The sequence below is a fragment of the Octopus sinensis genome, linkage group LG5 (assembly GCF_006345805.1).
Source record: "Octopus sinensis linkage group LG5, ASM634580v1, whole genome shotgun sequence".
Lineage (NCBI taxonomy): Eukaryota > Metazoa > Mollusca > Cephalopoda > Octopoda > Octopodidae > Octopus > Octopus sinensis.
Window position 1 is genome coordinate 118,538,581 of NC_043001.1, and position 27,733 is coordinate 118,566,313.

The 27,733-nt window shown below is 36.2% G+C and overlaps 1 protein-coding gene across 2 annotated transcripts; it reads left to right on the top strand.

The window, feature by feature from the left end:
* The first annotated feature begins 3,543 nt into the window (after nucleotides 1–3,543).
* Nucleotides 3,544–26,921, top strand: LOC115211894 (PRKCA-binding protein). Of its 2 annotated transcripts, XM_036503021.1 has the most exons (11): nucleotides 3,544–3,961; nucleotides 7,768–8,008; nucleotides 10,283–10,342; nucleotides 11,146–11,212; nucleotides 12,822–12,911; nucleotides 15,119–15,235; nucleotides 18,890–19,023; nucleotides 19,808–19,900; nucleotides 21,626–21,726; nucleotides 24,568–24,662; nucleotides 26,385–26,921. In XM_036503021.1, the coding sequence occupies exons 1-11, from the start codon at nucleotides 3,855–3,857 to the stop codon at nucleotides 26,648–26,650; spliced, it is 1,371 nt and encodes a 456-aa protein (XP_036358914.1). In that variant the 5' UTR covers nucleotides 3,544–3,854; the 3' UTR covers nucleotides 26,651–26,921. The 2 variants fall into 2 exon arrangements, with proteins under 2 accessions (XP_036358914.1, XP_029636499.1); XM_029780639.2 differs by lacking the exon at nucleotides 10,283–10,342 and having other exon boundaries at nucleotides 3,554–3,961.
* The last annotated feature ends 812 nt before the right edge of the window (nucleotides 26,922–27,733 follow it).

Sequence of the window (27,733 nt, forward strand, 5' to 3'; positions counted from 1 at the left end):
TGGACAATGAAGCCACTCCACTGAGTTTTGAATAGTATGTTTTGACATCCATTGTCAAACATCAAATTTCTTTTTAAGGCACCATTTTACATGACCTTATATTTTACACACTAACAGTTAAATCATCCTAATGACATAATTGTACATATTTCGAGGTTTTTTTGATCAGAGCACACTCTACCTACACAACAACAATATATTCACATGTATCATCTATTCACTATATATATATATATATATATATACATATATATATATATATTATATATATATATATATATATCTGTCTACAGCGAGAAATTTTCTCCCAGAGAAAATACAGTAAATGGCTTTCTTACATGTTTGAATATGCCTCAAGCATATTTGATAACAACTTTGTATTTCTACACATCACTACTGGGTGCTTTCATTCCATATTTCATTTACAGTGAGTTGCTGACTTGCACAACCAGTCATAGCACAGCCACTGTTAGTTTGCAGTGTCTGCTTTTCCAGTTCCTGGTGCTGAAGAAGAGATAACCACTTGGAAATGCTTGCATCCAGGCTGGTCAGGGAACATTGCAAACTGACTCCATATGTTTATACCTATCTGTCTACAGCAAAAAAATTTTTTCCATGGCAAAATACAGTGAATGGCTCTCTTACAGGTTTGAATGTGCCTCAGGCATATTTGAATTAGGAACAGGTTTGTCTATCTATCTGCCATCTGTCTGTCTGTCTATCTATTATATACCCATCATCATCTTCAATATCATTTTACTTCTGCCTTTCATGTTGGCATGGGTTGGATGGGTCATGGGTTTCCTTCCTAACATCATCCATTTTATAGAGAGTACCAAGAGTATGCTATTATGGCACCATATAAATGTGTGTGTATGTGTGTCTTTCCATTGTACTGACAAGTATGTATATGTGCATAGGCAGGCATGGATTAACCTTGAAACAAAACAAGCACTTCTTTAGGAACCAAAGTGAAGGGGTCATTACTCTGTTTTACTTGTGTTGTTTTTACCATTTTGCAGCTGAATATGGACCCCATAGAAAGTGTTGAAAATTTTCTTTTTTTTTTTTGTTGTTATATTAGTCATAACAAGCAATTTTGAATATTAATTACTAATATTTAGTGTTAAATAAATAAAATTAAATATAAACAGGTTATATTTAATACAGTTGTGGGACTTGGTCTGGGGGAAGGACCTGGAATAAAACTGAATTTTCAATCTGTTATTTCACATTCAACAATTATGTGTTAATGTGTTGTCAGTTAAGCAACTGGAAGGGTCAAAGAAGCCCCAGTGTTGGGCTCTGTTTAAGGCTTCAGCTGGTTCTCATCTGGCTTTGTGGGAATTAGGTATGCATGGAAGTCTTCTAAGATGATTTCTTTGTTTACTTATTAGCTACTTCAGTTAATTATTATACTCCTTCACTTAGCCTATTACATTAGCCCCGAACTTATTATATTAACATCACATTACTGGCAGTTTTCATTTAGCCTCACACTAATCTCAGATTTAGACAGTTTTCATTTCGCCTTTCACACTAACCACACATCATAGGTAGCTTTTATTTAACCTCTCAAACTCACCCTACATTATAGGCTCCTGTCACTTAACCTATAACATTAATTTCATATAAAAGTAATTCTTATTTAGCCTATTCCATTAGTTTCGCATTACTGGCAGTTTTCATTCAGCCTATCACATTAACTCTGCATTAGGGGCAACATTTGAGTTTTGTTTTTCTCTTGATTATAAATATAGATACTCAAAATAACATTTATGTCACTGTTGGCACTCATTTTTGTTTCAGACTCTGGGTCTCATAGCAACACATTATTAATTCTTATTTTTGGCCAATGATTGAATAGTCCTAGATCCCCCTTGATGTTTAGTCATCAGTTTCTCTTTGGTTCTCTTCATTTTTCTATTACTGCCTGGATTCCAGTATAACAGTTAATTAGTGGGTCTGATGGAGTAATATTTAGCCATATCAAATGTCTTTTGCATGTAGCGGCACAAGCAGCCAGTGCCATATTGGATGAGATCTCGCGACAGCCATTGCCATCTCCAAGACTGGAGAGAGACCTCACCTGCATCCATTTGCCACAACGAGGCTTGCGATGGAGAAAACTATATAAAGGGAAAACCTTCTTCAAATTCCTCTTCTTCGGCGCCACAACACAGCAGCACTGGCTGAACAACACCACTGGCTGTGGCTTTCTGCCTGTCTATCTCCAGAGGCAATGTGCCCACACTATCGGAACTTAAGATGGTAGCTGAGAGCTGCACATTTTCACCTTTCCTGTAAATAAACCAGTTGCAAAAAGCATTTATGCTTGAAGTCTTTTCTCTTCGCCTGCCAGAATCCTGAACTACATAAAGAACAAGAAGATGATGGAAGGAAATGATATTCTTCCAATATCGTAACCTTGCCTTCCATTATTAAATGCAGATATTACTGGAAGTTGCTTAGCCTCAGGTCAGCCCTGATTAAACAGTCCTGTGTACTGTACCTGTCTTTATTCCAGACATAATGTACTTCAGAATACATTATTCTATGCACCCTTCTGCTTTTGTGATTTGAAGGAGGTCTGATCACTATTCATAGCATATTGGGAGACTGTGTAGAGCAGTGGTTTTCAACCAGGGTTCTGCGGAACCTTAGGGTTCCGCCAGTACAGTCCAGAGGTTCTGCAAGAAGTTACAAAATTGCTAAAATCGACAGTAATTTTTAATTCTCCTGTGCAGATATGTTTGCATAAGACTATTAAATTATTGCACAGGGGTTCCTCGAGCCAGTGGAATGTTTCCTTGGGGTTCCGCTTCAGCAAAAAGTTTGAAAAGCACTGGTGTAGAGGCTCTTTTTCTGAGGGTTGCATTAATGGTTTTTGTTGTTGCTTGATCCAAGGCTAACCATGATTGAGCAGATTGCATCAAGACATTCTAACTACGAATATCCTGTCGTTTTGTATATCAGATATGACTGGAAGATGCAAGTCGGGTAAGTTGGTAGTGTCTTTAACTGGCAATGAAAGACAGCTACAATGGTGCAAGCCAACGAAAAGTTGAGGTAATGCAAGGGCAAATGCATACTTACACACATACATGTATGCATGCACCCATCTGTTTATCCGCACACACACACACACACATATATATACATACACACACATACATACATACGGTGTGTATTGAAGTATACTTCTATATGTTTGCACACATTAACTACACAATTATTTGTTAGATACTGTAAAAAGTGACACACATATTTATATATGCATGGCATGTATGTGTGTATTATTACGTATAATTGCATTATTTGTTCTAAACTATGCGTAATTAACGAGCAAGTAGAGAGGGAGAGAGAGAGAGAGAATTATTGTAGTTCCACTAGGTCATAGAAAGGAAGCAAAAATGCCGATTTCGTTCAATGTACTGACGTGTCGCCACCACTTTGTGTGTGTGTGTGTGTGTGTGAGTGAGTGTGTGTGTGTGTGTTACATGAACACTAATAACAGCTGTTACTTTAGTTTTTATATCCTATTTTGCCTGTTGGTCTAAAAACCTATTTTTGTCAAATCAGTAAATAATTTTGCTCTCTGAACATACTGCATAAAATATAAATATATTATTCCCCTTTCTGTTTTTATTTACTAATCAACATGATATTGTTCTCATTAAGTTCTTGACCAAGACAAAAAAAACCAAAAAACACACGCAAAAACAAACTAAAATTCTAGAGTGAAATAGGAAAAAAAAACAAATTTTCTCCTATTGTGTGTCACTGTTTGCTGAGTGAAGAATTGCAGATTTTGTGACTTTTTTTTTTTTTTTCGCATTTGGACCCTAAAATACATGTCATTCAGCCAAGGGAACTATTATTACCAGGTATCCAGGATGAACATTGACGATTATTTCAGTGATAAAAACAAACATATTCAATTACCATGGGAAGATACATGGTGAGTAAGAAAGCAAAACTAAACAAACTCAAGAAAAGTTACTCTCGAATTTCTCTTTTCGTGCTAAATTATTTGGTTCGTCTGATGAAAACCAGACAAAAAATAGGAGTCATTTTGCGCATTAGAATGGTATGAAAGGGTTGGTGGGCGCAGAAATTTAAAAGAAAATCTGCACCCTTTTTGGAAAAACGATTTAGAATGAGTTTCTCTTTCTGAAACAGATGAATGCTTAACAAATGAAAAAGGAGGGTGTATCCGTTCTTTTTCCCCGACTGAAACTTGGGAGGTTGAAGGTAGAGCTTTTCAAAACTCCACCGAAAATAAGTTTATTGTCACTAAGTTAATAATTCTAAGGTAGAATCTGCAGATTTGTGTTTAAAAAGCCTAAAAGGAAAGGACAATTCTACACACTTTTAATAGTGACTAGGTTAACAATCGTTGAAAAAGTTTGGTCAGAAACAACAAGTTTTCATCTCTAACAACTCGTAAAATAGTTTTTAAGTTGATAATCCGTAAGTTTTTTTAAAAATAAAAAACTACTGATTATCATCGTTATTGTTATTTAACTGGAGGTCAACCTTAATTAAACAAACCTATGAACGAAAGGCTTTGCAACACGACCATCTCATTTTTTAAGGGAGTACATTATTCAATGTATTCATCCTTGTATAATACGGTGAGGTTGATTTGAAGGAGATTTGGCTGTTATTTCTCGCAGGTTGAGCCAACCGCATTGAAGCTCCCTCGTTAGACATAAAGATCAATGATTGTTGATTCTTTATGGCTGGGGAATGTGAAAGTTTTGATGTTCTTTTTTCCCCCAAACAGTCTAAAGCTTATGAATCGATAACACGTTTTGAAACTATTCTTTACAGCCTGTTATATCCTATCTTTACCTGCTGCTTCTGCTTGTTAACTTACCTGCTTAAGTAAACATTAACCACTTTCATATATATATATTACGTTGAACTCTTTTACAGCATGCATTATTTAGTTACGGCTCTTAATGTTGCGAGTTCAAATCCCATCCCTTCAACATCGATAAAATAAAGTACCCTATTAGATGGCGTTTAAGACACTTTACCCTGTGTCCTATATGTAAGTTTGGGCCTCCCATAAGCTTTAAGGCACTAATTTGTTTTTCGTTCTGGAATATATCCTGTCAAAATTTGGTGCGTCGAATATGTCCATGCATCTTTTATGCCATCAAATACGGCACTTGTCTGGTAATGGGGTCTATTTAATCGACTACTCCGTCCTACCATCGGCCACTAAATTTTCAGGCCTTGCGTCTATATTAGACATAGTTGAATTTATCTTTAATTCCATTGCTCCCTAAATGATAGGAAAACCAAGTTGGGGAAAATGCCATGTTGATGGAGAATGAGGGTGTGAAGATCAAAGGTTACACATGTACTACGTTGTCTCACACTTAATTAAGTTCTATTGTTTAATATTCTTAGGTTAAATAGGGTTCTAGCAGATACAAAACAGAAAATCCTTTGTCTAGCCTAACCTAATTTACTTTTCCTTCTTTCTTTTGGCACTGATGGAGGAAGCCCCTGATGTGAGGGTCAATACAACTTTCACCCCCTCTATTGGTCTATACAGATAGGTAGACCTTCTTACTCGCTCTCCTTTTCCCACCAGTACCCTAGCAGTTATTCGCAGAAGAAATTAACTACCTCCAAAATGGATAACAGAACTACAAACAATCTGTGCTTAACAACAACTCAAAGAATTTGTAACTTACACTGTAACGATAAAAATAAAGGGTCATTTCAGTCAACAATATTTTTCTTATTATTTATTTGATGCATATAATTCATCACAATTTTGCTGACCCCTTGCTACATAATATCATTACAAATGTTTTGTCATTTACTTGTATGTGATCACCAGTTTCCAATGATGTGAGTGGTTGTCCTACATGTTGGTTATAATGTTCCTTTATCAGACTTTGGCACTTAGCATGTCCACCCTGAACATCCAATTGATTTTTTTGTATGTGGCAGAAGTAATCACCTTCACAAAGGTCTTCCTTTGTTACTGTTGTCTATTCCCGGTTGTAGTTGAGTAAGACAACAATGAAAGGTGTTCAAATTGTGATAACCATATCATTTGTATATCAGGACCTATATAGTTCAATAAAACCTTTATTTAAGACAGTAAAATATGATTTGTGAGTTCTGGCTACTATTTTCTGCAGATTAAGTGACCATCTCTTAGCTCCCTGTTGAACAAAACAGTTAATCAATCAACAACCCTTCTTCTGTCTTACATTTTCTATTTCATATCTTCAGAATAGGTGGCTGAACTTACAAACTACTTAATTTATTATTTCAGTGAAGGGGTTGTCTTTAAAGACTGAGTTTGGGCTTATTTACAAAGGGAGGGTGGATAGAATGGGTGGGTTTTTTTAACAACACATGTTCATAATGATACACTAACACTATTATTAAATTGGCAAACTCCCAAGGCATTCTGTAATGTGTCTGTCACATTCCCCCTTTCTTGCCTTTGTGACAATAATTAAGAAATCATCATCATCATCATTATTATTCATTACACTCTGAGTTCAAATCCTGTAAGGGTCAGTGTTGCCTAAAATATAGCACCAGTCAAATACTAGAGTTGTTAGTCTCAACAGACTTCATCCCCTTAAAATTACTGGCCTTGTGCCAAGATTTGAAAGAATGATGATTGTTATTATTATTAACATAGCAGATCTGGCAGAATTGCTAGTATGGTGGGCGACATGCTTAGTGGTATTTCATCTGAATGTATGTTCTGAGATCCAATTTCACTGATGTCGACTTTGCCTTTCATCCTTTTGGGATCAATAAAATAAGTACCAGTTGAGCACTGAGGTTGATGTAATTGACTTAGCCCCTCCCCAAATATTTCAGACCTTGTGCCTATCGTAGAAAGAATTAGTATAATTATTAAGGTAGTAGATAGGCAGAATCATTAGAGCATCATAAAAAATATTTTCTGGTATTTGTTCCAGCTCTTTACATTCTGTGTTCAGATCCCTTCATGGTCAATTTTGCTTTACATCCTTTCAGGGTTGATAATATAAAGTACCAGTCAAATACTTGGATCAATAATATAAAGAACCAGCGAAATCCTGGGGTTGATGGTATTGACTAACCTCCTCCCTTCAAAAATTGCTGCCATGAGTATCAAGGAGAGACAATTATTATTTGGGTGGCGTCTAAGTCGAATCATTAGAGTGTCAGACAAAATCTCTCGTGGTATTTAGTTATGGTTCTTTACATTCTGAGTTCATATCTCTTGGGGGTCATCTTAGCCTTTCATACCCCTTCAGTCAATATAAAAAGAAAACCAGCCAAGTATTGGGGGTTGTTGATATCAGTCAACCTCTTCCCCTAACAATTACTGACCTTGTCTCCAATCTTTTATATGAACCCTCAGTGATTAATAAAGAAAAGATTATTATTATTGAGTGTGAGAACAGTGCATACCATGAAAGTGACACTGGGGTACAAATATATGAAGCCTAAGAAGATCAGAAGCTGTATGAGCCAGTGCCTGGTATTGCATTATTATTATTATTATTACTATTATTATTATTATTGAGTGAGAGAACAGTGCATGCCATGGAAGTGACACTGGGGTCCCAACATGACTACTCATCTGATAATGGTACACCATGTACAATCATAACCATATGTGCATGATATGGTGCCTGGTACTGCATCAGAACATTTATTATTATTATTGTTGTCGTTGTCGTTGTCATCATCTAAATATATATATAATGAATGCTATTTCTTTTCCAGGGGCATGACTGTGAGTTCTGGTTCTGTGACGCTCCAGAAAGATGCCCAGAATCTCATTGGAATCAGTATTGGTGGAGGTGCACCTCTCTGTCCCTGTCTCTATGTGGTCCAAGTGTTTGACAACACTCCTGCAGCAAAGGATGGCCAGTTAGCGTCGGGTGATGAAATTGTTGGCGTCAATGGACAGACTGTTAAAGGGAAAACCAAAGTTGAAGTTGCCAAAATGATTCAGGCCATCAAGGTAAGTTCTAAGCTATTCAAAAGAAACCACTTGTAAATCCATGTAGTAGTAGCAGTAGCAGCAGCAGCAGTAGCAGCAGCACAGGGTGTTGATGGTGGTGGAGGTGATGTTTAGTCCTGGTGGTGGTGGGGTGTCTTGATTGAGGTGACCTGTGACCAAAAGTATTGCAGGTACGCTTAGTTTGCTGTCCGCTCCGTGGTGCCTTTACGTAAGGTCCAATCTATTGCAAGCATTCATGTAAAATCACTGATGTGAGAATAACTTTCTCCCTCCTTATCACCAATCTCAGAAGTCCTAAAAAGGATTATGGGTGTTGACTCCTCTCTCTTTGACTAAGATCATCATCATCATCATTATCATCATTATTATGATTATTATCATTATTATCATTATTATTATCATTATTATTATTATTATTATCATTATTATTATCATTATTATTATTATTATTATTATTATTATTATTATTATTATTATTATTATTATTATTATATTATTATTATTTTATGTCAGTTTTTCTGTTGCAGGTGGGTTGGATGGCTTGGTAGGAACTGTCAGAAGACTTCACCAAGCTCTGCTGTCTGCTTTGGTATGGTTTCTATGGTTGGATGCCCTTTCTAATGCCAACCATTTTATAGAGTGTACCAAGTGCTTTTTTTACCTAGTAACTTGCAAGACAAGACCCTGCAACTGAAATGGGGAGTAGTATTGAAGGACAGGAAAATGTGTCTTGTATTAGAGAGGAAATGTGACTGCCTCTAGTGGAGAGAAGATGGTGAAGATGTGACAGGGAGGTGGGGTGTGAGGGCCATTCACGCAAGTTAAAAGAATATATACAGATACCTGTAAGTGAATTTGGTAAATGGAAATTGCAAGAACCCTGATGTGTGTGCGTGAGGATGATGATATATAGATGCAGGCATGAATGAATAGTCAGTCATGAAGTTTACTTCTCAATCACATGGATTCAGGTTCAGTTCCACTGCATGGCACCTTGGGCAAGGAAGCACTTGTAGATACAAGTAGTAGTAGTAGTAGCAGCACAGGGTGTTGATGGTGGTGGAGGTGATGTTTAGTCCTGGCGGTGGGGTGGGGTGTCTTGATTGAGGTGACCTGTGACCAAAAGTATTGCAGGTACACTTAATTTGCTGTCTGCTCCATGGTGCCTTGACTATAACCCTGGGCTGATTGATGCCTTATGAGTTGCTTAGATAGATGGAAACTGTAAAAAGCCTATCATATATGTATGTATATATGTGTGTGTGTGTGTGTGTGTGCATACTTGTTTACATTTGTGCTTCTTCAAAATTTGTTCAGCTGTGGAGGATGACATTGCTGTCATTTCCCCTAACAGCTTGTCATCTATTGGCTTTCCTCTTTTGAAGATGTGTAGAATAAGATATTCCTTACTTTAGAAACAGATCAGGATTAATGACAGAGTGGGCATCTGGCTGTAAAACAATGCTTCAACAATATATTTGCATAAGCCATGTTAGCATAGGAAAGCAGATATAAAAATGAATGAATAGATGGATGTGTGTGTTCGAATGTTGATATTCAATGCTTGTCACCACTTGCGGGAAACAGTAATGATTTCTTTCATTGGTCACTGATTTCATTAACCAGTAATTATTGTTCAAATTCTGCCAGAGGATAATTAAGCTTACTGTACCTCCTCCTCTAAATATGTGGCATTGTGTCTGTGTTAGAAATTGTTATTGTAGTTGTTGTTGTTGTTATTTAATGTAAGAAGGAAGTTAGTATATGTCTTGTCTGTCTGGCTGTCCTTACCTGCTTTGACTGACCCCTACTTCCTTTGACTGGTTATCAATTATCTTATCTCTACTCCCTTTATCTGATTCTAATTTCTTTGCCTGATCCCTAGTTCCTTTGCTTGCTCTCTACTTCCTCTACATGAACATCCTTTATTTACTCCCTAGTTTCCTTGACTGGTCCCTTGGACTGGTTCCTACATATTTTGACTGATCTCTACTTCTTTTTTGACTCCCTACTTCTTTTGCCTGACATCTACTTTATCTAATCTCTTCTTATTTTGTCTGATCTTAAGTTCTTTTCATTGGTTCCTCTTCATTTGTTTGCTATTTCCTTTGCTTGATCCCTTGTCATTTTCTCTGGTCCTTATTTTTTTACTCTCACCCTTACTCCTTTTGTCTAGTCTCTAATTCTGTGTCCAAATGATGTGCAACAACACTTTCAACTGAAGAGCTTTATGTATTGTTGCTTAATTCTACTTTCATGTCATTAATCTAATAGCAAACAAATTTCAATGTGGAGAGGACTCCTTTGCATCTCGGGCCCGGGCTCAACAGCCAGGTAAAATGTAGAATTATTTACAAAAAACAATGCTAGTATTTCTTTGTATCTAGGTAGAATATTCTACCTAAATACATGAAAGTACACTTGTTGGGTCTGATGGGGTGGTGGCTTAGGTGTTCATGGGTGTAGTTGATATCATTAATGTTCCACTTGAACTGTTGCAAGTTGACAGCTGCAGGAAAGACATGAGCAGAGAAGATATTTCAGGGGCTGACATCCTGAGGGGACCCAGTTTAGACTGAAATACATATGTGTACTTGGAATTTAATGATTTTTTTTTAACAAGTTTGCTGTTAAATTTTAATAATGAATGTCATGAAGTAGCTTAGCATGAAATCAATTCTTGTCATAGAAATCAAACAAACGGACTGACCAAAAATGAACTGTGTTTGGTTTTGCTTCTGTTCCATTCCTGACATATAAACTCTGTCCAGTCTTTTCCAAGTCTCCCTCATTGCAGTTGTAGCTTGTAAAGTGAAACCTGGGGGTTTTATTTCCTCACTCCTCAATGCAAAGAAGGCAGTAAATTATAGTGGCATATGGTGGTCGTTGTATTGGGTTTCCTTCTACACCCAATGTCACCAAACTTCAAGCAGGGGTATAGCAAAAGTTTTCCATTAAGATTTGTGTTTAAATTAATGAATAAGCTTAATATTTATAGTGAATTTGCCATTTTCAATGAGTGTGCAGTGCACACCTAGCACACTTTGAATATATGCCCCTGGGAAATTATCTTCACCAATGTAAACAATCATATGTTCTACAAAGTAACTAGACTTATTAAACATTTTTTCTTTTAGGGAGAAGTCACTGTTCATTTCAATAAACTTCATGCTGACCCAAAACAAGGGAAATCATTGGACATAGGTAAGTAAAGTGTTTTTATTTATAACTATTCACTGGAATTGTGGAAGCTTGCTGGGCTGTAGAGAAAGTAACGATGCTTTCTTTACTGTTTCCTATATATTGAGGTCCAAATTTTGTTTAAACAGATGACAAGCCTCAAAGATGATGTTCATCTTGCTCCAATAACATCATCATCATTGTTTAACGTCCGCTTTCCGATCATGATGATGATGATGATGATGATATATATTATGATTTTGACACATGTCCTCAAAGAGATTTTTATCTCAGACAATTTCACAGCATCATTGACTTCCAATGGTGTGTATAATTTAGTATGATACACAGATGACAATTTTTATCTAATACTGCTTTAATTCTGTATGCAAGGTTTTATATATTTTATAATAGTAATGTGGTAGTTTGGTTGTGATTAAGGTACTTGACTACTGCTCAAATAGCCATAAGTTCAAATCTTTCTCCAGCCATTGTGTTGTACATGTGATTAAAGGACATAACCTGTTTGCTTCAATTGGCATGGTTGATAAAAACCTTGTCTTCAACTTCATTAATGGTAGGAAATGGATTTGCTTATAGAAACAAATGTTCTAATTAAGCAAATAACTGTCCTATCCTTGTAAACCTGAAAAATTGTATGTAAAACAGAGAAAAAGTATTACTGAAATATTCAGATCTTTTCCTATTTGTTCTGGTAGATTAAAATAATTTTAATAAGCAGAAAATTGAACTGGAGATTGAGGCTTTCCAGTTCACCAAATTTTAGCGACATGTACTTTAATACTGTGATTTTTTTTAAAGTGACAAATACTAGTACCCACCACCTCAACAGAAAATTAGTGAAATATTTGCCTCTTCTCTCTTTATTTGTCTTATGAAGAAAGGCTGAAGAAGCTTGACCTTTATTCTCTAGAAAAACACCGCCGCCGTGTTGATCTCATTCTTGCTCACAACATCATAAGCGGAAAGTGTAACCTCTCGAAAGAGCTGTTCTTCAATCCTGCTCCAGAGCGTCGGCTGCGGGGTCACTCCAAAAAGCTCTATCTGCAATGATTTCATCTCAGTCGAAGGAGAGGGGCTTTCCCCATCCGGGTTGTGGATCCGTGGAATAAGCTGCCGGACGAGATAGTGAAGATGCCGATGACCGCTCGGTTCAAAGTCTCTCTTGACCAGAAATGGCCTGAACTCTTTGCATGAACACCACCCTGTACATAACTCCATGTCCCCCTACATGGCCTTGCTTTTTGCTTTTTGAGCCAAAAAATTAACTTAACTTACAGAGAAGACAAAGACTTTGCTTCCATATGATTCTTCTTTCTTGGTGTCAGACAAGTTTAAAATGTTTAAACATGTCTTGATTTTATGGAACATGGCAATTTGTCTGCTCCCTTTTCTTAGTGTTCACAGCATCCTTCCCTTTGAGAAATGCTGCTTTGATGATGTTTCTTGTTTTCTGATAAAATGGGATTTATGTGTGAGCATGTTTTAATGATTTATACTTTTGAAATATTTTGGAACAAATTGATATTTTTCTTAATAAAGTGTTCTTCTGTCAGGATTTTGTGTTCATCTCATATTATGTGGTTTTCTGCTTTTGTTTTATGTCTTCTAGTATTGAAAAAAGTCAAGCATCGATTTGTGGAAAATATGAACTCCAACACAGCAGATGCTTTAGGGTTAAGTCGAGCCATCTTATGCAATGGTAAGTTCATCTTATTTGAAGTATTTTGTGTATGTTTGAATTTTATTGATGTGCAAGTGTAGTTGTATGGTTAAGAAGCTTTCTTCTCAACTACATGGTTCAGTCCTACTGTGTGGCACCTTGGAAAAGTGTCTTCTACTAAAGTCCAGGGGCCAACAAAAGTTTTGGAGTGGATTTGATAAACAAAAACTGTAAGAAGCTGTGTGTGTGTGTGTGTGCGTGTATGTATGTGTGTGTGCATTTGTATCTTGGTGTCCTGACAACCTGGGTTAGTTGAGAATGTGTATCACTGTCATACAAGCAGTGTTACTCATTTCCAGTATTCTGTGGGTTGCTTGAAAACAGGTGAGGGTTAGTGACAGTATTTTAACCCTTTGAAATGGTCAATGTTTTAACCAGGTCTATTTTGGATAATAAAACTGTTATGCTCTGTAGCTCCATCATCGTTTAAATGTTAAAGAACAGTTACTTTGATGAGACTAACCATATTCCCATCGTTGTAATCATTATTAATCATTGAACACCTTTCTCTATTTTAGACAAACTCTAAAACATTAGTGTCTGTACATGTAGCAGTTTTGTAAAACCTACAAAACGGTGGTTCCCCAAAATATTTTATCTCAGAGATCTTATACAATTTTCCAAATTATTATTTTGTAAAATACATTTTTATTAAATTTTATTAAAAGACTTATTTCACAGAATACCAGAAGGTTTCCAAGAAACCTACTTCAAAGAAACGGTGCAGTAGAAAACTGGTACCTCCACCTGTATTCAGTGTCATTTTCTCAGTTTATAGAAATGTGATTCAGGTCATAGAGTAGCAGACTAAATGCATTGTAGTTTTGAGTTCAAATCCTGCTGAGGTTGAATTTGATTTTCATCCTTCATGGATGACAAAATCAGTTCTAGATTTGGTCAGTTGAAGTCTTTTCAATCACGAAAAATTGGTCTTTTTACCTAAGAAAGAAATTTATATCCATTATCATCTTTTAATAATATTCTTTTGCACATTTTACGATCTGTTATTATTGCATACAACATAATGAACTAACAAAGGAGACACTATGTAGTTGTTTGACCTCCTAGTAATAACAGCCAGATCTACTTCAATTCACACCTTATTGTTCTACTTAAAAAAGGACACATTGATTGTAGTTGTAGGTACACTGAAAACATGGAATAGTCAAAACACCTTTGATCATAAGTCTGTTGGACTAGGGCTAACTTGGACTAAGCAATAACTAACATGTTTCACACATTTTTAAAACATTACAATTTGGGAGGGAAATTTTTCTCTGTGAAGTACAGAGTATTTTTGTAATATATTTATGTTAAATCTGGTTGGTGGCAAATTGGCAAAATTTTTATAGCATTGCATTGATTGCCTCATGGTATTTGTTCTGACTGACTACCTTCTGAGATCAAATCCCTCTGGATCAACTTTGCTTTTCATCCTTTTGAGGTTGATAAAAAAAAATACCAGTTGAGAGCAGTATTAATATTTGGTGGAACTGTAAATAGGAATGTCAGATTGAATGTCTTGTGGAATTTGTTCTGGTTCCCTGTGTTCTGAGTCAAATTTCATCTAGGTACCTAAAATGCGCCCTTACCAACATAGAGAGTTAATATGGTAAGTAAAGCAAATCCTTAAAATAAAGGCCAATTAAATAATACTGGATAGAGTTGAGAGAGAAGTGAATGAAATAACTAGTAACTGGAAAACACAAAACAACTAATCTGGACAACTACACCATCTAAGAATGTTGGTCTTTTTTTATTGTCTATGAAGTAATAGAAAGTCTGCAACAGAACTGAGCTGTGAATTGCTAGAATCAATGACCAAAATGCTTTATGGCATTTAGCTACAGTCCTTTACATTCTGAATTCAAATACTACCTCAGTCAACTTTGCCTGTCACCCTCCAGAGTTGATAAAATAAAGTACCAGTCAAGTACAGAGGTTGATCTAATTCACTAACACCTTTTCTCCAAATATTTGGCCTTATGTTTGTATTATAAATTATCTCTGAAGTAATGGATTATCTCCACGGAACTAATCTAAATCGACATTCTATTTACGAATGTTTATTCATTATCTATGAATAATAGATAAAGGAATGCCATCAGGAAAAGCCTTAAAGTCTGAATTTGTGTAATTTGTGTAATCTTTTTACATTTTCTGATAAAATTTATTTTGTTTTGCAGATGGACTTGTTAAGAAACTGGAAGAGCTTGAAAAAACTGCTGAGATGTACTGTGGCTTGATTGAACATGCTAAAAGGCTATTGAAAGCAACATTCGAACTATCTCAGTCATATAAAAGTAAGTTTGCATTTAAAAACAAACCTCCTCATAAATTAACATAAACTAAATAATTTTGGTAATTAATTATATTTGTATTATTAACAGGCATGAAGCAAAGCAATAAAATAATTTGCCATTTAAGAATACAATTAAAGTATATTGATGTAGAATTCTAGATGAGTAAAACTGATAAATTGGATCAACAATGAACCTTCATTTATTCTTTTCTTACTTTCTTTTTCTCTACTCCTTCACCCTGTCTCACAGGCTGACATGCAGTCTGATGCTTGATAATATAGTGATAAGTATTCCTACCTATCATAAAGAGGAACAAGGTTCCACTCTCAGCCAACTCTTTATAATGAGCTACTTAGAGAACTTCTGTGAAGTTTCTCAGCATACTAGAAAAAGTGACCGAGTCCCTTTAAATCACAAATCCCAGTATCTTAAAAACTAATGAAGGACACATCATCATCATCATCATCATCATCGTTTAACGTCCGTTCTCCATGCTAGCATGGGTTGGACGGTTCGACCGGGGTTCTGGGAAGCCAGAAGGCTGCACCAGGCTCCAGTCTAATCTGGCAATGTTTCTACAGCTGGATGCCCTTCCTAACGCCAACCACTCCGTGAGTGTAGTGGGTGCTTTTTACGTGCCACCTGCACAGGTGCCAGGCGAGGCTGGCAACGGCCACGGTCGGATTGGTGTATTTTATGTGCCACCGGCACGGAAGCCAGTCGAGGCGGTGCTGGCATCGGCCACGAGTCGGATAGTGCTTTTTACGTACCACCAGACCAGGGATCCTGGCTGGTTCAATTCGATTTCGATTGGATAATTTAATCTTTTGATACACTAATCCAAGGAAAATACATGGTATGGTCAGAGGTGAAATGCCTTTTGGCCACTATTGTGCTCATCAACCAAGGCTGACCTGGAACTAAACAACAGCAGCACACAAATACAGTAGTAATAATGCCTGTCTTCCATAGCATAAAGCAGATAACAAAATGTTTCTCTTATATATCAAATCATTGTAATACCAGTTGAAGTGGTGTTGCTTAACCCATTCTTGCTTTGGTGGTTGCAGAATTGAAAAACTGAAAGATATTATTATTAAGGTGGAAAGCTGGCAGAATCCTTAGCTGCTGGATGAAATGCTTAGTGGTATTTTGCCTGCCACTATGTTCTGAGTTCAAATTCCACCGAGGTTGTCTTTGCCTTTCATCTTTTCAGGGTCAATAAATTAAGTATCAGTGAAACACTTGGGTCAATGTAATTGACTAGTTCCCTCCCCCAAATTTCAGGCTTTGTGCCTATAGTAGAAAGAATTATTATTATTATTATTATTATTATTATATTATTATTATAATAGACCTCATATTAGAGAGATTAATGATGCTGTTTAGTATGTTATAGTATTTAGTTTTGTCTGTTGAGAACAGTGGGTTTCAATTTTTTAACCTTTGAAGTTCACTGGAGATCAACTAAATTACTGGTATATTTTACATAGAAAACAATATTTAAAATTTTTTGATTTAGCTAAAAATATAGAAAATTATTGTCTACCTTGTTTTGTTAATCATACTTATGTATAACAAAATTTTGAAGACACTCAAGCATTTGTATGGATTTTCTAAAGTCTTGAATTCTACTTTAAAAATCTGCAATATACCAAGATACCTTTTGCCATGAGCCAGAACACCATAGCACTATATCACATTGTTTGAGAATCACCCTCTGTTCTAGAGATCATGCTCAAATTCTACTGAAACTATTTTACCTATTTTATTTTTAAAAACTGGAATAAATATTTTTTAAAAATCATTTGAAACCAGGGAAGGTCTGATGACACACATCAGGTTGTAAAATAACTCCTCAGTTTTTAGTCTTTGCCCAACCCATGCTAGCATGGAAAAACAGACATAAGACAAATTATTTTATATCCCAATTAGTGAACAACAACATTATTGGTTACAGGTTTTTTAATGGGTCAATTATTGGTTCACTGTATCTCTGATGGTGAAAGTGATGAGGAAGTGTCTAACTTGATGCAGAACCTGTATCTAAAGGGAGTTTATTCATAAAGCAAACATGTTTTGGTTCTCTTGCTGATGTTTATATCTAATATACACTAGCAAAGTATATATACGAACACATCATCATCATCATTTTAATGTCCACTTTTTCATGCTTGCATGGGTCAGATGGGATTCAGGTAGATTTCTAACACCTGGATGCCCTTTGTATCACCAACCCTCACCTGTTTCCAAGCAAATTAATGTTTTCACATGACCAGACCTATTATCACAGAATATTGTAAATGAATGACACTGCTAATATGACAGTGACACTCATTCACAACTATCACATAATATCAAGACAAGGACACACACACATCCACTTACAAGTGATTGGGAAGCAAACTTCTTAATCACACAGTTTGCAGCCACCTAATTCTTTTCACAAGTTATTCGTCAACTCACATCTTTAGTAGAAGACACAAGCACAAAGTGCTATGCTGTGGAATCAAATTTAGAACTACATGGTTGTGAAACAAGTTCCTTGACCACACGAACCGTGCCTGCACTTATTTGGTTTTTATTCCTTCAAATTTAGTAAAATTAGTACTGGATGAACAGTCCATTTAACAGATTATACTTCTCATCCACAAAATTTAACCTTTTAATTAGTTTAGCCTTTTTAATTAGTTGCAAGAAGTCATTGTATCTGTTGGAAATGTTGGGAGTTTTCAGAAGTGGTATAGCACCAGACTAAATGTTTTATAATATCTTGTCTTGTTTTCCAATCTTCTGAGTTCAAATCTTACAGGGGATGAAGTTAGTCTTTCATCTTTTAGCTTTAATATAGTCAGTACAAGACGTGTGCCCAGAACAATTCAGTTGATTGTGCCCTTTTCCTACAATTGATTGGTCTTGTGCCAGTGTGAGAAACCTTTTTTATGCAAGCAAGTGAATGTTAAAATGATGGGGATGATAATGATGATATGTTTATACCTGTTATTTCGTCTCAACCAATCCACACCTTGAATATAACATGCATTCAATACATGTATAATATATAATAAGGGAGCTTCTACATAGTGGCTTGATCTGTTAGAAATACCTGTCAGTTTCCCTTACACCACATCCTGCCATTTTGAAAGAAGGATACATTGAATAGTGGGATCTCAGATAAATTGATGGGATAGTGACCATTAGAATTCCTTATTTTTCTTTAAGACCTTAGTCTAGAAGACAGAGTTGTGCCTACAACCATCTCAGGTCTTCCAAGACCAGCGAGACTGATATTGTTGATATTCTTCATGAGTAAGTGCAAGTTGACAGTATAGGGATGGAATTCCCTTCTGGTGAGAAAGGTCTGGAGTGAGTGATTAGTGTGAGGCAAGAGAAAGTAGGGACAATGAGGGTGATTAGTGGAACAGAGACAAGGGAATCAGGTGAGCTTGAGTGAGGCTGAGATCAGCCAACTGTGAAGAGTAGTGGCAAGAGGAAGAGTGAGGGGACAGTATAGCCATGGGCTGGAAGTTGGAGTGTGTGAATGAACAAGGGTATGCTCAATGAAGGGTGACCTGGGGCTAAATAACAATAACAGCAACAACAACTAAACTTGTTTTGAATATTTTGAATAATATTTCAATTGTCTTGTTTTAGCTTTTGGAGACGTCTTCGTTGGCATTGGAGTGAGGGAGCCTCAGCCCAGAGCCAGCGAGGCATTTTCAAAATTTGGTGAAGCTCACCGTGACATGGAGAAGTTTGCAATAAAAATGATACGAACAGTCAAACCTGTAAGTTGCAGTGATTTATTTTTTAAAGATTTTATCTTTTTTCTTATTTTTACATCAACTGTTTTAGAATTGGCCTGTTTCATGTATTGTTAGAATGAGTATTTTTAGCTTTCTCTAATATAGTATCTTGACCTATTAATCATTGCCTTACAGCTGAAGAATTTTTCTTCATGAAATTAAAATAAGGTAGCTTGCCAGAGCCTATCTTATATGTAAATATATCTTACAAGAGGTATTGTATCTAATAATCCCAACTAAGAGCAGTGAATTGGTTCTATCTTGTGACCCCTCCTTACAAGTAAATAGACTATGCTATTTAGAATCAAGTGTCATGGTTATGAATACGATACAGTACACTTGTGCATAATCCAAACTATTAACCTTATTTAATATTAAGTACTTAATTCTAAAATGGAACCAGTCTGGTCCACAACTAAACTGCATTCAATATGTGCTTCATTATCTTCTTTAGTTATTGTCTTGATTAGTAAAGGGTCATGCTGTAATGGTTCAACCATTGGCTTTAATCCACTTTCTCAGTCTTAAAACATGGTAGTTTGATAGAAATTTAAATAAAACCAACATTAAATGTTGATTAAAGAATTTTTATGTAATTATTGAGACTTGTAGCTGTAGTTTTGTTCATTAGCGGTTTTCTGTTGTAGCCTTTACTTGTAACATTATCAAAATGTTTGAAAATGCTATGTACTATTGATACTTTGTTGTTCATCATATTTATATATCTTCTTGATACATATAATATCTATTAATTATTGTTTTGCAGATGATTTGTGACTTACACACATTTCTCAACAAGGCAGTACCAGATACTCGTCTTACAATCAAGAAGTATCTAGACTCTAAATTTGAATATTTGGTAAGTCTCTTGTTTATTTTCTAAATTAAAGTAATTCTATGCTTGAGAACAATTAGATTCTGATCTGTGCATTTACAGCACAGATGTTTTACACATGCTGTTTGTGCATTTTTTTTACTGTTATGCTTTTGTTTCTGGAAAATCTCCTCAAATCAATGGATAAGTTTATTACCCCATACAGGTTTATGTAGTCAATAAAAGATAACTGCATTTCTTTTTTTGGTTTTGGCATTCAAATTTGCAGTAACTTACTGACAAAGTCTTTAAAAACCCATAAAAAACTGGTTTACCCTGAAGACCAAAATTAAATATAAGTTACATAGCTATGAATTTGTAGAAGAAAAGATCAATTATTTTTCTTAGTAAATTCATATGTACTTGTAATTCACCAATGATACCAAAAGGGTTTCCCATGCCTGATCTGCACAGTGTTTCACTTTACATCATGAATGCCTTTCAGAAGAGTATCAGAACAGCCAAGATGCAGCATGGGCAGTATAATTCAGACTGTTTAAGATCAAGTCAACAACTCAGCATTATGCATATCTTTGCTTGTGAAGACCTGTTGGGGCAAGTGAAATCGGAATCGAAATTGAACCAATCCTATGACTGGCACCCGGCAGATGCCAGGACCCCTGGACTGGAGATACGTAAAAAGCACTATCCGAATCGTGGCTGATGCCAGCGCCGCCTCGACTGGCTTCCGTGTCGGTGGCACGTAAAAAGCACCATCCGAATCGTGGCCGAAGCCTGTGCCGCCTCGACTGGCTTCCGTGCAGGTGGCACGTAAAATGCACCAATCCGACCGTGGCCAATGCCAGCCTCGCCCGGTACCAGTGCAGGTGGCACGTAAAAAGCACCCACTACACGGAGTGGTTGGCGTTAGGAAGGGCATCCAGCTGTAGAAACATTGCCAGATAAGACCGGAGCCTGGTGCAGCCTTCTAGCTTCCCAGATCCCCGGTCGAACCATCCAACCCATGCTAGCATGGAGAACGGACGTTAAACGATGATGATGATGATGATGTATTGTTGATGAACAAAGGTGATTATATCACTTGTACAAGGATGAACAAAGGAGATTAGATCATGTAGGTAGGTATTTGCATGCAAATACCTACCTACAAGACATAGCAGAAATATGGTTTATAACTAATGTTCTTATAGAGATTGATGATGTTTATATTCTTTAAATCATCGGAGTTGTAGCATTTGTCCCAACACTGGTAAAAACTAATGTTAATGTATGTGTCTGTGGCAGCTTCATAACCTTTTCAATCATAGAAGTGCCATTTCAAGGAGGACAAATAAACTTTGAAGAGCGGCCGATCCTTCTCTAATAGACACAATGCTTTGTCAGTAATAGTATATTCCTGAGCTAATTGTTTAGTACCCTGTTAATGTAACCATTAGCTCAGTATCCTGAAGACATAGTCATTAGCATAATACCCTATTGATGAAGTAATTAGCACAGTACCCTACTGATGTAATCATTAACACAATAGTCTTTTAATGTAGCCATTAGCACAGTACCCTAGTAATGTAGCCATTAGCACAGTACCCTAGTAATGTACCCATTAGCACTCTGGTATAAGAAGTAGATGAAGTTAAGTGCCTCAACTTGGAATTAAAGCTTTATTGTAAACTTGACTTTCAGAGACTTTATTAACACTGTTTTGCACTTCTACCTGAACAAAATGACTGGTTAACATGTATTTTTTTGTAGTCATACTGTCTTAAGCTGAAAGAAATGGATGATGAAGAATACAGTTATGCTGCTCTTCAAGAACCACTTTACCGTGTTGAAACTGGCAATTATGAATATAGGTAAGATTTCAGTTTTATTTTTATCTTGCTATTTTACATTCATCCGTCTTATTTAAATATCAGTGGATAGAAGAATTATTGGAACATTGTATGAAATATCTTGCAATAATTAGATGCAAACTTTCTCCTGAGATAACCACTGAAATCCAGAACATTTGGCAACTCAAGCTGGTTGTAGGCCTGTGCACCACTGTGAATTATGGGAAGAAAACTCCAGAATTTACCTACTCCCTCCACGACACTAACCTTAAGAAGTTTCTGGTAAATGTCACCACAGTGTTATGGTCAACAATGATCTGTGTTGGCTGAGCCATATTTCTAAAATTGGCAAAAAGACTGAACATATCCTAGCATTACTCAGTAACACCTTTGTCAGCTGCTCACCAGCTTTTTATCTAAAGCTAGATATGGTTATGCTATGTCCACATTTGGAGTTTGCACCTCCAGTCTGGAACTCCTATCTTGTCCAGAATATCAGTCTACTACAAGCTGACCAGAGATGTGCAACTAGATTGATACTCACCATATCTTGAATGTATTGCCTCTGGGCATCGACATGCTAAAGTTTCAATGTCTAGCAGCTACCTGGAAGGATCTCACAAAATTATCCACCATCCTTCTAACAATACCTTTGGCCACCTTTTTCAAGAATCTAGTGAGATAGTAGTTCAAAGATTACTAAGACTCATGCAAGAATAAGCAAAGAACAAAGACAGCTGTAGAAAACAAAATGCTGCAGATCTCTCTAGCCAGTAACAGAAAAGAAGATATTAAATCAGTATTGCAAATTTTAATGATGATGATGGTTTTCTTTCTTATTTCATATTCATTTTTGTATGCTTACTTAAGTAAGATGGATCTTTTGAGCAATTGTTTATACAACTTGATTCCATTCCTATCACTAGCTAATTAGGAATTTAACCTGCTTTTTGGTTAGTTTAAGAAACAGGAACATATAAACTGTGTTGTAGGCCTTGTTCAAAGGCCCCGTGAAATAATTGCAGTAAAATTTGAACTCCACTCATCAATATAGCACCTTAAATTTATAGCACTGTGCCTATAAATGCTAGACCAAGTATTACTCTTCATACTTCTTCAGTAATCCTATTTCATCATGGAGTCTGTTAATCGAAATTTTCAATTGCAATTTTTTAAAAGTTGCTTTTTTTTGGAACTGATTTCTTTTCAACTACAAATTATTTAACTATATAGTAAAACTAAGTATTACATCTTCAGCAAGTCAACTTACTAAAGCTCATTCTTGCCAAGACTTATACCTTTGGGAGGATTTGAGTTGAGTTATTGAAGCTACAAAACATTTTTCTATTTTTCTCATACACTACTCCGCTTTTTCCTACTCTGTAAAAATTTCTGAATTTTTTCAAACTTTGCACCCAAATTGGGATGTAGAACTTATTCCATCCCCTGCAGATCTGTCCACAATAACTTCCGTCTCATGTGATACATCATATATCAGGTTAAGATTATATTTGGCTATGGTAGGATGCTGTCAGTTTGGATCAGTTCAAAGGCATTCAACAAGGTCAACAATCACATCCTGCCAGCCGTCCTAAGAGCAATTGATTTCTGTCTTGACTTCAGAAGCTGGATTACTGTAATACAATGGCACCTGTTTGGTGCTCATATTACATGGCCATCTCTTGGGACTGTTCAGTATCATACACCTGGTCCGTCAAGGATGCCCTCTCTTGCCTCACCTATATGTTTTGACATTGGAGTCATTGCTGTAGAGGATAGAGATTTTGAAGGGCATAAACGAACAATCTCACTGTCAGACACTTTGGGAATAGATGTGATTAATACCATACTAGAGGAATAGCGGGAGTGCAGAGAAGCACACATTAACCAAAACATGTTGGCGGGTTTGCAACTTGACACCTGCAGAGGCAAATCCATGTTGGTCACAGCTAATTTTTGTTGCTGGACCAAGGGTCTTGTTAAAATACTCAGGGTCTGATTTGGACTGCACCTCCTAGTAAATAAGAACTGGGAAGAGACTGAGAGCAAGGTGGCCATTCTTTCTCAGAAATAGGCTGAGAGGAAGCTGTCCTTGAAAGGTTGGACAAAAGTTGCTAATGTCTACTACTTGGCTATTGTCCCTTGTCTCAAGAAACATCTGAGCACACTGGAGCACATGCTTTTTTACATCCTATGGAAGAGAGAGGTTCCATTGGTCATGTACATACAACTAGACAATGCTATCAGTGGTAAAAGGACTCTCACATTCTATTGAGGGTTAGTGGAGAGTATGAGCAACAATAGTCTGGGAACAGCTCTGATCATCAACAAGAACAGTCTGAACTGTCTCTTCTGGAGAGCTCTCAAATCATGGACTATGGACAACTTCCAAGAGATCGTTGGCACAGCAGAGCTTACAAAGGAACATTAACAGTTTGTGACAACTCTATAGGCATAGAAATGGTCTTACCACCTATTGAAGAACATTTGTAATTCTTTATTGTTAAACTTTTTTTAATATTTCTTTTTACTTGATATACTCCACTTTTGTGTGATTTTTCATTTTCATCCTTGTATTGTCCTTATTATCATTATTATTAAGACAGCAAGCTGGCAGAATTGTTAGCATGCCGAGCAAAATGCTTAGCGGTATTTTGTCTGTCTTCACATTCTGAGTTCAAATGCTGCCAGCTTGACTTTGCCTTTCATTTTTCAGGGTCAATAAATTAAGTACCAGTTACACACTGGGGTTGATGTAATTGAGTTTACTCCTTACTCCGAATTTGAGGCTTTGTGTTTCCAGTAGAAAGAATTATTATTATTATTATTATTATTATTTCTTCTTTAACTCAATATCATTAGATTGATCCTGAGATGTCGCCAAGATGCTAGGACACGTTTTGCTAAAATGCGCTCAGATGTGTTGGTCAAGATAGAATTACTGGATCAGAAACATGGTATGTGATTTAACAGAATTTTTTTTTTTTTTCAAATTTATTTGTTTACTCCTGAATTGTTTCATAAAAAATAAAATACAGTGAGATGAAATTCAATAACCTGAATGGGTGATTCAGCTTTTATCTCTAGCAACAGATATTCCCCAATTTACAAGACACAATCTAACCAGTTTAGGTAGCAAACATTCAGGGATGATTATAAGTGTATATCGTTCCTGTCAATATAACCACTTGTTATAATAGGTGGATCCTCTATTTGACATCTGAAAGTGTATCACAAATGCGTGAGTATATATTTATGTGGGCATAGCTGTGGGATAAGAAGTTTGCTTCCCAACCACATGGTTCTGGGTTCAGTCCTGGCACCTTCTACTATAGCCTCAGGCCAACCAAAGCCTTGTGAGTGGATTAGGTAGATGGAAACTGAAAGAAGTCAATCGTGTGTGTGTGGGTGGGTGCGCACACACACACACATATATATATATCTGGTCTTCCTTAAGACAAATTTGCCCAGACTTGTGTCCCAGAGGGTAACTTTCTGGACCAAAGACCAAAGAATTACTGTACAACAGTGGTTCTTGACCACTGGGCTATAAACCAATACTGGGCCATGTAGCAACATGATACTAGGCCAAACAGACCAAATAAATTTTTTCTAGGGGAACTTGTGCCTCAGAGGGGAATTTCCTATGGTCATTCATGAATGAAGAGAGTCTTTATTCTTTAATATTTATATGTAATGATTAAATCATATTATGCACTTTATTGTATTTTGTTTCGTGCATGATCCACCAGTTCTCATAAAATTTGTCTTGCATGAAACTGGTCTGAAGCACAAAAAAAATGTTGGGTTCATTGCTGTACAACGTCACTGAAAAATAATAATTACAGATCTTGAAGAATTACTTGAGAATTTCTTCTATAGAAAATCTGTAGAGATGACCTTAACATGATTTAAATGCACTGCTAACACAGTAGGACATGGTATTGACTTCTAAAAATGTTTAATGTACTTCGTAGTAAGTTATGGTTGCATTACAAAATACCATATGCCTACAAGTCATTAATATATATGTTTTGGATTGGGTCTGCCCCTCTGGCGAATCCCCAACATGTCATGTAATGTTATAGATTGGGTCTGCTCCTCTGGCAGATCCCCAACATGTCATGTAATGTTATGGATTGGCCCTGCCCCTCTGGCGAATCTCCAACATGTCATGTAATGTTATGGATTAGGTCTGCCCTCTGGCGAATCTCTGACATGTCAGGTAATGTTATGGGTTGGGTCTGCCCCTCTGGCTGATCTGACATGTCACATAATGTTATGGATTGGGTCTACCCCTCTGGCTAATCTGACATGTCATGTAATGTTATGGGTTGGGTCTGCCCCTCTGACTAATCTGACATGTCACGTAATGTTATGGATTCAGTCTGCCCCTCTGGCGAATCTGATGTCATGTGTGGTTTGTGTTTACATCCCTGTAACTTAGTGGCTCAGCAAAAGAAACTGTTAGAATAGGTACCAGGCTTAAAAAAAAAATAAGTATTGGGGCTGATTTGTTCAACTAAAGTACTTCAAGGCTGTGTCTCAGCATGGCCGTAGTCTAGTGACTGAAACAAAAAATAATAGATACACACACACACACACACAAAATAATAATTTATCTATTTATCTATTATTGTATCAATGTATCTATTTATTTTTCTTTTTTTATCTAACAGTGCAAGACATTGTATTTCAACTGCAGCGATTTGTATCAGCCATGTCTAAATACCACAGTGACTGCCATTCAGTAATGAAAGAAGCTGTAGTTTTCCCTATTGAAGTTGATTTATCTCGCAGCACTCTCACATATGACCATTCCAATGACTTTAACGATGACGATGGAGATGAAATTGAAGAAGGTGAAGAAGCAATGGCAGATAGATTGAACACTGAGCCTGTTGACAACGATACTGGCCTAATTGACCTCATGACTGCTGACTAATCAGCAAATTTTTCCATGTATCTTTTAAAAAATTTTAATATATTATGAAGGCCTAATTTCTGTAATTTTTAGTTGTTATTGTTGTACATATTTATACAACAAAACGGAAGTTAACTCAGTATGAATTTAATATTTAAGTATTTGTATTGTTTGTGTCCAAAATGACACTAAGATTTTGTGATATTATTTCTTTGTTGAGATACTATTTCTTTGTTGAGGTTTATATGAATCATTAAAGAAAAAATAAATGTTTGAAAAATATTATTTAAAAGTTGTCCAATTATTTATTTCTCAATGCCTGTCAAATAGTATTAATGGTCTAATTTTTTTCTTGTGAAAAGGATCAAATTTAAATTAAACTCTTTTTCTTTTGAGGGTCACATCTTTTGTTGAAAAATTTCTTACAGTTGTCCTAATTGCATTTTTTGTGGAAAATTACCTGTTTTCTGTTTATCCCCATTCAGTCTAGATATCCACTGTACTCACAATCATTCTATGTAGAGTTATTATGAGTACATATGTCTGCATACTGAAAAGGAATTAAGCTGGTGATGTATTTCTATCCAAATAACAACTGAAATAGGGATAAAATTAAAGGTGATCAATTGGCAGAATCACTGGTTCAGGACAAAATGGCTTGCAGTGTTTGTTCTGGCTGTGTATGCGGAAATCAACATTTCCTTTCATCTTTTGGGAGTGGGGTGGGTAGGTCAATAGAATAAAGTATCCACCAAAATGAATTGAGAAATTGTAAGAGCTTTGAACCAGATGCCTTGGGCTAATTTTTTGAACACTTAGTGTTCTGAATTCTTCAGTGGCAGTCTTAATCCATTCCCAGTTTAGCACCACTTCCTGATCTTGGAGCAACTATAACAGAATTCACATTACTGCAAGTATTCAAACCAGATGTTTAGTTTGAAGATAACCTTCTGCTTTTCTTCCATCACATTCAAAGGTCCTGAAAAAAAAGTAGTAGATTTGACTGAACAGTAAAAACAGGCGACCTCAAAAATCTGATGATAATATGTGATTCTGCAGATTTCAAGTATAATTTGAATTGTAAAAGAGATGAGTGGAAACATT